Below are 12,999 nucleotides of genomic sequence, written 5' to 3' on the forward strand. Positions count from 1 at the left end.
AGCATACCCTATGCAATCTCTACATCTGACCCTAAACTACGGATTGTTTAAGAACTGATCAAAGAGGAGTGGCTGGAGGCAATATATTAATAGATCCACCACAAAGTAACATTTTATTTTTAAAACAATGTATAATACAAACATTCTGCAGAATTAAATGTTTCTCCTACCATAAACGTTTTTGTACACTGTAATGAACATCCACAGATCCAACTATAAACCAGGTTTTACTGACCTACGACTCATAAATGCGAAATTTTAACATTAAACTGTAATACAAAACTATTATCTAAATGCAAAATTTTAACATTAAACTGTAATACTGGAAAAGTAATAGCGATATGTCACCTTTTTACTTCGATAAGGCAATAAAAAATAAACTGCAGCAGGCCCACCTGTTTTAACTCATAAGGCGATCACAAATAAACTGCAGCAAGGCCACCTGTTTTAACTCATAAGGCGATCACAAATAAACTGCAGCAGGCCCACCTGTTTTAACTCATAAGGCGATCACAAATAAACTGCAGCAGGCCCACCTGTTTTAACTCATAAGGCGATCACAAATAAACTGCAGCAGGCCCACCTGTTTTAACTCATAAGGCGATCACAAATAAACTGCAGCAGGCCCACCTGTTTTAACTCATAAGGCGATCACAAATAAACTGCAGCAGGCCCACCTGTTTTAACTCATAAGGCGATCACAAATAAACTGCAGCAGGCCCACCTGTTTTAACTCATAAGTTCGGTGACACCACCCACCTTGTCATCAATTTTGGAACTATGGCTAGAAGATAAAGAAACGATACTCACAAGAATAATTTTTGTTTCATCTAACTCTGTCTGTATCTTTGTCATGGCATCCGCTTCCTTTGGATTCTGGTATTTTTCTAAGTACTGGGGTAAAACTGGAAAATTTATACTACTAAAATAGAGAAGGAAAAAAACACCACATTACTCAGACATTCTGGTATAAATCAAAACATGTGCCATCAATAGATGTATAGATGAAAACAACATTCCACTTAGATATTCAAGTACAAGCTGTTGGAACGATTCCACAACACCTGCAATCAAGCAATTTATATACTCTCACAAGACAAAGTAACCCTTTGATGATGATCTATACTGGCAAAAATTAAGAATAGTAAGAAAACGTTAGATATATTGTCAAAAACGAATATAATAGATTAATACTTTGTCTAGTTTTTGTTGTTTTTAAGCAAATTACTTTAAATCTAAAAAAACAACATTTTACCTCTAAATAAACAAATTTGTTGATGCAAACTTCATATACAAAACAAAGAACTTAAAATGCCATATGCAAAGTCCAAAACTGAAATTGAATTTGGCATATCTATTTCATAATAATTCCATCAATACATTCAACAATTAGCAAATGTATTTTGTGGACTGTCCAAATGGCTATATCTGTGTGAAGTGGCATGGTCTTAAAGTTCGGTCCAGTGACAGGAGCTTATGTACACAGAAACCACTATATGTGTGAAGTGGCATGGTCTTAAAGTTCGGTCCAGTGACAGGAGCTTATGTACACAGAAACCACTATATCTGTGTGAAGTGGCATGGTCTTAAAGTTCGGTCCAGTGACAGGAGCTTATGTACACAGAAACCACTATATCTGTGTGAAGTGGCATGGTCTTAAAGTTCGGTCCAGTGACAGGAGCTTATGTACACAGAAACCACTATATCTGTGTGAAGTGGCATGGTCTTAAAGTTCGGTCCAGTGACAGGAGCTTATATACACAGAAACCACTATATTGAGATTTTATTTGTGTTGCAGTTTATTTGTCCAGGCCAAGTTAAATATAGTTGCAGATTCTAGACTTGGGCCATTCCGTAGTAATGATTTAAGCCAGGATGTGACATTCTGACTCTTATGATATCCTTAACTAAAAGTCCTTTTTAAACAGAAATGCAGTTTTATCATTTATAGGCTCATTACATATAGTAGTATTAGCATGTCAGGCCTAATTTATTTTTTTGTAAACAAAAATTGACGTATAAAGTGAAAAGTAAAATGTGCCAGGACGTGACGAAAATGGACATGACTTTTTTTAACACTGCAGTCAATTCCAAAACTCTGCTCTCCTGGTAGAATGTTTGCTTATTGAAATACACTGTTTAACACAATATCCAGTCTATTTCTAAATGCCTTATAGCAATTTACTAAAAAAATATTCTTTATGATGTAACATTTACTTTTTAAAAATTCAGTACAAGCCAGGACATGACTTTTTGTCCAGTTCACTTATACAACTAATAAATGATATGTATATCAAATAGTACTAATGAAACACTGTTAGTTTATGAAACCAATGATATTTACTGGTTTTAAGTATTTTTATCATCAAAATAAGTGCATAAAATCCTAATTAATTGAACTGTCATTGTGCAAAAAAAATGTTCTCATACAATATTCATATAATATACTTTTATAACCCATAACCATATCATTTGTCAACAAGATTGCTTATCCTGATATTGCTAAGTCTGGTGATTTTTGTCCTACCTGTACAAACTAAAAAGATGGAAGTATCTAGGTGTTACTTTTTCGTTGGCTGCGGCATCAACTTTGCATTTAGCTCAACATTGATTACAAGTACAAATGTAGCTTCATTTCTCATAAATTACATGTCCTGCATCAGTAAAGCTTCATTTATAGTTCTATCTATGAATGTTCTCCTTAATGCACGTCAAAATTTGTTTTTCAATTTTATTATTTTAAAATTTTAATTTAATTTTTTGAAGTTCGATTTTTTAAAAATATTTTGAGACACATTTTTAATATGTATTGAGATGGATATCTACAGATGTACTATCAATGACACTGAATAAGTTTGGGGTATAGGCAAGACATTTAATTCTGAAGAATTCTTGTTTGCAATTTACCATGTTTTAGAATTAAAATATATTATATTTTGCTTTTGCTGGTATTTTTATGATCATCTGATTTAATTGGAATTCAAAATATGAAGCCCAGTCAGTATAGAAATTAGTTTTTGGACAGTTTCTTCTTTCTGTTTATCATTATCTGATAGGCCAAACTGTCAACAATGTATAATTAAAGCCACACACCCTAGTTCCATCCAGCGAAAATAAATTATAATTTGGTTAATCTACAAACCTGTAACACACTTAGATCACGTTTTCATCAAATGGAGTGAAAAAGCAGGTTTTATATCGATAAATACCATGGAAATCCCCATGTCCCAATTGCTTGAAATAATTTTGAAAGTTAGTATTCTGATGTCACCGGTAGATGTCGCTCGAAGCACAACAATGCCTATGTCACGACAAATTTCACAGACTTGGGGTGCGTTCGTTTCACCTCTCCTGGACATGTTCCAACTGTTCTGTCCTGGTTGTATCCCCTCTCCAGATATCGTAAGACTTAGCAAAATTATTGGTTTTAAGGGTTTGTAACGTTTTGTATTGAGACACTTACTTGTCTGAACTTTATTGTTACTGAAAATGTTCATGAACTGTGATGAAAAATCTCACAAATGAACAACAACAAATCGGATGTTGATTGCACGAACCGTGCACGAGAAAACAAACCGAACCAAAATGATAACGGTCACGTGATATACCAACGTCTGTGACATTGAAATGGAAATATCCCCTCTAAAAATAGATTGGACCTCGCTTGCTTAACGTTTTTTTCTCAACAACACGTCTTGTGAAAAAATGCAAAAAAATGCATTTCGTGGTTTTACAAACATCAGGATTACCAAAAAGCACTTCAGGTGAATGGAAATGTGTATTCTAAATAATAAAATGTAAGTAAAGTGCAATTTTATTTGTGAAAAATGGGGTTTAATAGCAAAAAACAACGCTGTAATGGTTAACAAACAAACGTAACTAGGGTGTGTCCCTTTAATATAAACTGTTGATGGTTGACAATAGCAAAAATCTCATCGACACAACTGATTTGAATTCCTCCAACCCAAGTTTTATTATCAACATGTCTCTTTACCAATTACATCCTTCACTACAGGAATGTTGGTTTATATATTCTAATTCATGTTTGGATACCCATATCTGCCAAGGAATAAACTTAAAATTCCAGCAGAACATTCTATTTGAACAATTCTTTGACACAATATTTATTGTATGTGTACACCAGTTTGGGTTCACAAAATGGAACATTTGGTATAAATACAATATTCCTTAAAATGGTAGATTATCAATAATTCACTGTTTGGTCAAAACATAGAAGCATAGAATTGATAATAGTATTTTTTTTATCTACATAAATCCACGTTAAATATTCGAACATGCTCTCCCGAACTTCCACTTTTTCTTTTTCTGATTCTCAATGGTGAAGGGTAAAATATCGAAAATAAAAGTAATTTCTTTTAGGTACATGTGCATTATCTAGTCAGTTTTGCCAATTTCTTTATATAGAGAGATTCAATACATTTTTAATCTTTACTCAGTTTAACCTGCCATCTTAATGTCATGTCCCGGCTCAACGTCACATCCTGGCTCAAAGTTTGAGGTGCTTATTTTAATCATTTAATACAACCAGTCATCATTATACCTTTTATTTATACTTGGAACATTGAGAAGGAGGAGGATTAAAAAGGATTTTTATTTCTGAAAAATAGTTTTTAAATAAAACTCACTTTTATATGTCAAATCAGCCAGGACGTGACATTATATATTTTGAAAAATAATTTAATATACTAATTATGATATGAAAGAAGGCAAAGTAGTATTTTCATATGTAGTATATTTTAGATGTGATGTCCTGATACCTAATTTTTAAATTTGACATAACAGTAATGAAATATTACCAAAAAACAAATGTTACATCCTGGCTTACAAAAATTCTTTTTTCAAATAAAACCGTCATAAAAACCCATAAAACATAAGTAAATTAACAATAAAAGTATATTTGTATGTGCTTAAGGGTGTTAACTTTAAGTTATAATAAAAACTTAGTTTAACAGATCATTTTGAAATTTCCACACCCATGGACCAAATACCATGGAATGGCCCACTTACAAACCGAATGAGTTAGACTGCAATACATTACAACAGAACTGCAATGTGTTACCTTTCTGGTATATTCCAAGTTCCTTTGGGATACTTGGCACAAAATTCATCAAGCACCTAAGTAAGAAAGAGAAATAGCATTATATTTATATAAATTATACACACTTGTTTTTACAAACACTTAAAGGTAGACTAAACTCCAACAAGAGCCTTATGTGTTGGAAAGATGCAGCCATTTTGTTTCGTTTTTGTGACGTCCGGTGGTATAGCTTGGGGTGAAGTGACGTCAGCTCAGGTCCAACTTCTCTATTATGCACAGTGTAAACAAATGCTCTAATTTTTTTTACGACAAGGCACTTCGCTTTCATCAACCTGACTTGTAAAACAACATAAATGACTTGATAGTATAATAAACTATTTAACTAAATATATTTCAATTTGCATCAATATAACGAAATGGAGTTATAGTATTTTTTTATTTTAAAAAATCCAAAGAAAAAATGCATATTATTAGGCGTATTGGTAGAATACGTTCGAGCAAAAACAACCACTCACGATACCCAAGTGATAATTTTCTTTTCTCTGGGACTACGTAATTGGTCAGTTTTTTTATTCAAGGGTTTTACAGAATTACTTACAGTAATAAAGCTGGTAAAGTCCATTATGATTTGAGGTTATCACACAATACCCTGTGATCTTAATAAAAGAGGCACTTCTTTTTAGTGTGTCTAGACACAGTGTCTAGGGACCGTCTAAATATACACCTGCCAATCAAGAACCACAGGTACAGTCCAAGGAAAGAAAAGACCAATTAAGCAAGAAAACACTTCGACTATTATTTCAGTACGTGGGTTAATTTATATACAAAATATAATACAGTTATTTCAACACTTTGACAATGGTGGTTTATTTTGTATTGAAAAATAAACCACATATACACGTTGCTGTGTTACTGCGATATATATTATTACAGAACATTGCGATGCATCCGCAAAAATCAGGTATGTTTTGTTTCTTCAGTTCGAAGACTAATTCCTGACGTGACACGTTAGGTATTACGTAACCACCAGCTCGCCAGATGGCGTATTCACTGGGATGGTACAAAATGGCTGCGCCTGTTATATATAATAGCCGTCACATTTAACCGTTTTATTAATTAACTATACGATTATACTTGTTGATATTAAGCAATAATGTGCATTATGTATTGTTGAATATACACACCAGTCCAAAAGCCTTGCTTTAGCATTCCTTTAAGTAAGAAAGAGAAATAGCATTATATTTATATACATTATACACATTTGTTTTTACTTCATTACAGATGAATTATATTACTTTGTGTACAATAAGCAGGGCCGTACCCTGACCAAAATCCATGGGGGGGCACTAAATTTTATAAATAATTTTTAACATACTATAAAGATTAAACATTTCTATGCTATTACTGGATATATATAAAAAAAAAAAAAAAGGACAAGATTCTCGGGGGGGCAGCTGCCCCCCCCCCCCCTGCCCCCCCGGAGGGTACGGCCCTGATAAGAGACTCTTCACAATTATCTACATATTCACAAGCATAAGAAAAGCACTCTTTCCTAAATGGGAAATTATTACTAACATTTTAATTACATGCTATGCCAGCTCATAAAAAGATTAATAATTGTGCTCAAACACTAAAATAAAGATCACATTTCATACTGTAAATGGATTGAATTTATATTGCGGTCACTTGATATAATAATCAGTTTCTTCATTATTATTATGCTATGAGACAATATCATAAATCTATACAAGCGCTATATTTAATTTTTTACATTTGTTTGTGACAACTACAAATTAATCGATCCCACACATAATCTTAGCACCAGTAATTCAGAAATAACAAAACTGTGATGTGCTTGCACACCGTGTAAACAGTTGACTTCAGTACGAGTAGATTTCCGTCTTATCACAAATCTTATGAGAGCAGCAAATCCACAAAATCTATCAGTTGACTGTCAGCAGTTAGACACGGCCATCAAATACACATGAAATTACACACAGACACACATCTGTTGGCAGTTAGACATGGCCATCAGACACACATGAAATTACACACAGACACACATCTGTCGGCAGTTAGACATGGCCATCAGATACACATGAAATTACACACAGACACACATGAAATTACACACAGACACACATCTGTCGGCAGTTAGACACGGCCATCAAATACACATGAAATTACACACAGACACACATGAAATTACACACAGACACACATCTGTCGGCAGTTAGAGATGGCCATCAGATACACATGAAATTACACACAGACACACATCTGTTGGCAGTTAGAGATGGCCATCAGATACACATGAAATTACACACAGACACACATCTGTTGGCAGTTAGACATGGCCATCAGATACACATGAAATTACACACACACACATCTGTTGGCAGTTAGACACGGCCATCAAATACACATGAAATTACACACACACACATGAAATCACACACAGACACACATCTGTCGGCAGTTAGACATGGCCATCAGATACACATGAAATCACACACAGACACACATCTGTGGCAGTTAGACATGGCCATCAGATACACATGAAATCACACACAGACATACATCTGTTGGCAGTTAGACATGGCCATCAGGTACACATGAAATCACACACAGACACACATCTGTCGGCAGTTAAGACATGGCCATCATATACACATGAAATTACACACACACACACACACACACACACACATCTGTCGGCAGTTAGACACGGCCATCAAATACACATGAAATTACACACAGACACACATGAAATCACACACAGACAAACATCTGTCGGCAGTTGGACATGGCCATCAGATACACATGAAATCACACACAGACACACATCTGTGGCAGTTAGACATGGCCATCAGATACACATGAAATCACACACAGACACACATCTGTTGGCAGTTAGACATGGCCATCAGATACACATGAAATCACACACAGACACACATCTGTCGGCAGTTAGACATGGCCATCATATACACATGAAATCACACACAGACACACACACATCTGTCGGCAGTTAGACATGGGCCATCAGATACACATGAAATCACACACAGACACACATCTGTGGCAGTTAGACATGGCCATCAGATACACATGAAATCACACACAGACACACATATGTTGGCAGTTAGACATGGCCATCAGGTACACATGAAATCACACACAGACACACATCTGTCGGCAGTTAGACATGGCCATCATATACACATGAAATTACACACACACACACATCTGTCGGCAGTTAGACACGGCCATCAAATACACATGAAATTACACACAGACACACATGAAATCACACACAGACAAACATCTGTCGGCAGTTAGACATGGCCATCAGATACACATCAAAATACACACAGACACACATCTGTCAGCAGTTAGACATGGCATGGCCATCAGATACACATGAAATTACACACAGACACACATCTGTCGGCAGTTAGACATGGCCATCAGATACACATGAAATCACACACAGACACACATCTGTCGGCAGTTAGACATGGCCATCAGATACACATGAAATCACACACAGACACACATCTGTCGGCAGTTAGACATGGCCATCAGATACACATGAAATCACACACAGACACACATCTGTCGGCAGTTAGACATGGCCATCAGATACACATCAAAATACACACAGACACACATCTGTCAGCAGTTAGACATGGCATGGCCATCAGATACACATGAAATTACACACAGACACAGGACAGGCATCTGTCGGCAGTTAGACAAGGCCATCAGATACACATGAAATTACACACAGACACACATCTGTCGGCAGTTAGACATGGCCATCAGATAGACAAGAAATTACACACAGACACACATCTGTCGGTAGTTAGACATGGCCATCAGATACACATGCAATTACACACAGACACACATCTGTTGGCAGTTAGACATGGCCATCAGATACACATGAAATTACACACAGACACACATCTGTCGGTAGTTAAACATGGCCATCAGATACACATGCAATTACACACAGACACACATCTGTCGGCAGTTAGACATGGCCATCACATACACATAAAAATACACGAAAGCTATCACTCGCGCTCCCCGACACTCCCTTCAGACTAGTTCAAGGAGAGTAGTCTTACTTCTTCTAAGCATGTGAATTTATATGTATCAGAAACGTAATATCTTAAATGGCTCTACAAGCAATTTCTTCAGTTTCATTCACGACAAGATCTGTACCAACAGTAAGTAAAGTCAACTCTCTTTTTGACATTTCAACCATACAAATGTATTCGTTACTATATAACGATTAAAAAAACAATGACTTGTAACTATTTATCACAGAACCTCGAACCCATCCCCATGTATGTACACTCCACTGTCCGTGCACTGAACCTAGTAGCCTTCCTAGAACAAACAGCCTGCAGGTGTGAAAATTACACTTCACAAAACGATAGGGGTTACTTCAACAAACAGTAGAGGAAAGTTTGTTTTGTTCAATGAGCACATTAATTCCTTAATCAGTGCCTAATGGGTGTCAAGCATCTGATAATTCTGATTTATCATCTGCAGATGAAACTACCAGCCTCGATGGCGTTGTGGTAGGCCATCGGTCTACAGGCTGGTAGGTACTGGGTTCGGATCCCAGTCGAGGCATGGGATTTTTTAATCCAGGTACCGACTCCAAACCCTGAGTAAGTGCTCCGCAAGGCTCAATGGGTAAGTGTAAACCACTTGCACTGACCAGTGTTCCATAACTGGTTCAACAAAGGCCATGGTTTGTGCAATCCTGCCTGTGGGAAGCGCAAATAAAAGATCCCTTGCTGCTAATCGAAAAGAGTAGCCCATGTAGTGGCGACAGCGGGTTTCCTCTCAAATTTGTGTGGTCCTTAACCATATGTCTGACGCCATATAACCGTAAATAAAATGTGTTGAGTGCGTCGTTAAATAAAAACATTTCTTTCTGCAGATGAAACCTATTATATTTTTGTTTTTGCAGCAAGGGATCTTTTATATGCACATTTCCAGACAGGACAGCACATACCAGTCATGGGTCACTGATTGGGACTGGATAAAATCCAACAGGTCCACTGAGGTGGTTCTACCCTCTATCCAGAGCACCTCAAGCGAGCGGTATACCCGATGTCAAGCTAGATCCTGCACCCTCAAAGAACACCGTCAGTTTTGGGGTACCACTACAATTGTAAAAGCCATGTGTACATGCCTTGTTGAGCAACGTGTGGGCCACCCTCTTGGGGTACTCATGATCAGCAATAACCACGCCTGCTAGCGAATCACTGCGAACATACACGTGGCAAATATATTCTGAAAATATAACAAAACATGTCAGAACCCATTTAGAGCTGAACCACAGATAAACAAAATGATAAACTAAATGTTGAACTTACTGGTAACTTGATATTTTCTTTGAAGTCACCTAATGTTGTTTAAATACAAGCATTCATTAGTACCTAAATAAAGTTTGTAAAAGTTATGGCCATAACAGAAAATACTGAAATTGTTAACATATACTATCATTTAAAACAGTATGTTATCAAAATTTTAATATTACAGTGTATGCAATGAAATAAACACACAGTCAAAAATCTGATTTTTACATTAACAAGCAGCCATCTGAGAGTACTGCTACTGGGCCCAAAAAATGTTATCTCCTAACTTCAAGGTCCACAATTCTGTGAAAAATGGGTATATCGCCATGAAGGTTGATCTGTAAAGCACATGATAAAGCTATATACAAAATTTCATCTTAATATCTTCAGGCATTGAAAACAAAAAGTAAAAAAAAAAGTTCAAGGGACAAAACTGTCAAAAATTAGTCAATCACCATGAAAATCAAACTCAATTTGTAACTGTACATGATATAGGTATAAACAAAACTGAGGCTCAGTATCTCAAGGCGTTGTGTAAAAAACATGTGAAAAACTATATTACGGCCAGATGGACAGAGATGAAACCTGTAGTCCCCTCCAGTTGAACCAGTATGGGACTAATAAGCCATAGGTCTTCCATATAGATTTATATACCCTATTATAAGTCAAACTTTATTTCAACCTCTGTAACCAGGAAACCATCCCATCGCATAATTTTTACTAACAAATATCATGCTTATTTTGAGCCATCGATATCTCAAACTATTTGGTTTGGTCACTTTCAACATGAAGATAGTAGCAATAGCAATGTTACACTGTATATAAAAGAAAACAAAAACATAAATACCCTGTTCTTTGACTGATGTTCTCGAACAAATGGAAGTTCTCTCAACGAGAATTTTACTGGTGAAATCCATAAACTCCCGAATACTAGAAATAAAGCAACAAACACCGATTGTAAATGCATGGAATATTTGAATATAGGGACATCAGTAGCAAGTAAAATACACACAGTCGGGGAGGGAACACCTTGCCTGGCGTGTGTATATAAAATTATGGTATATATTATTAAAAATAACCAAAATGCATTGATCAACTGTAAGTGATGTCACAAGAGTCAAGAAAACTGGTCACACTCCTGAACATGACCAAACTGAATGAATGAATGTTTAACAACACCCCAGCATGGCCAAATGTCTCAAGTCATTTTGCTTTATAATCTATGTAACATGTAAACAGTTGTCTTATCCATTCAAATAGATAGGGTAAATTAAAATAACTAAGATGGATCAAATTTAGTATGGGTGCAGGTCAAACTGAGCAGTGTGAATGAGAGCCGTTGACTCCTAGGAAACACTGTATATGATTAATCAGACGTGACACCCAACTGACATACTGGCTTATTTTCAAACCAGTGCTCCATGGTATATCATCATGGTATATGCTGTCCTACTTCTAGGCAAAGTGCCCACAAAAGAGCCCTTGCTGTAACTGGATAAACGTATTGTAACACATTTTCTGGGTTGAAAATTACATTAAAACCATGGTCGCCAGCAGCGTCAGTTGAGGAAAAATCTTACTGGCCCTTCTCAAATTCACCTAGGCTCCCTCAAATTATCACACTGAAATTTAACTGCACAACCAAAATCAAAACTAGCATGTTCTTTGTTGAATAATGTGCTCATCGCATATAGTCAACCAATGAATTGGCATGTAACTTCTTAATAAATGAAGTTAAAATTCCTATAAAAACATATTGTTCAGTTATAAACCCATAACAACTCAAATTGAAAATTAAAAAAAAAGAAATACAGTAAAAATAAAAATGTTTCTTTACAAATTACCATTAAATTGTACAGATTAAATTTCATTTTCAATACAGGTGTGAAGACAAAATGCTAGAACAGCCAAGGTATGCAGCTTGACTTGCATTGTCTCTGAAGTAAAATATAATGCAGTACAAAGAGACTAAAGGTAGAACTGAGCGTGCTTTTATAAACTAGTTTGAGTGGCAGTCCTCTTTGATGGATGGAATAAACTTTGTGATGATACAAATGGAATGACAGTAGATAAGAGATCCATGGAATCATCCACTATTTTAACCAATGCTTATTTGACTCTGCATTGTGCAGATATATGACTCTGATCATGTATTACGGTTTTGTTCAGATTACCTTGGATGTTCCATCAACTGTGTTAAAATCTGTATCAGAAAAGAAGACTTGATGATAATTTGTAAAGAATTTTTGTTTTCATTTACACTGAACTCCCCCCAAAAACGTTATTTGAGATGGTATGGGTTTAAACTTAATAAATTAATATATTTTTATATGAATGTTATCTTCATTCATTATGAAGTTAGATGCCAATTCATTGCTTCCCTTTTGATGCAAACGGACAATAGCCTCAAAATGAAATTTTCTACCTCTATAAAATGTAATAATGTGTGCATAAATGTAATAATTGGCCTTATTGTAGTAACAGAAAATTCCATTATTATTTTATACATGCATGCGATCACATTAGTGGAGTTAAAACTACAAAATAGATTTTGAT

The 12,999-nt window shown here is 35.7% G+C and overlaps 1 protein-coding gene across 2 annotated transcripts in view; it reads right to left on the reverse strand.

The window, feature by feature from the left end:
* LOC121382794 (synaptobrevin homolog YKT6-like) overlaps positions 1–12,999 on the reverse strand; it is a 44,900-nt gene that overhangs the window by 15,397 nt on the left and 16,504 nt on the right. For both annotated transcript variants that reach the window (XR_005959219.1, XM_041512406.1), the window contains exons 3-6: positions 11,291–11,373; positions 10,278–10,378; positions 5,081–5,136; positions 811–922 (exon numbers count right to left, since the gene is read on the reverse strand). Coding sequence is in view for 1 of the 2 variants with exons in the window: in XM_041512406.1 (XP_041368340.1) it covers positions 811–922; positions 5,081–5,136; positions 10,278–10,378; positions 11,291–11,373 (352 nt within the window). In the remaining variant the exon portion in view is untranslated. The remainder of the gene's footprint in view (positions 1–810; positions 923–5,080; positions 5,137–10,277; positions 10,379–11,290; positions 11,374–12,999) is intronic.

The sequence above is a fragment of the Gigantopelta aegis genome, chromosome 10 (genome assembly GCF_016097555.1).
Source record: "Gigantopelta aegis isolate Gae_Host chromosome 10, Gae_host_genome, whole genome shotgun sequence".
Taxonomy (NCBI): Eukaryota; Metazoa; Mollusca; class Gastropoda; order Neomphalida; family Peltospiridae; genus Gigantopelta; species Gigantopelta aegis.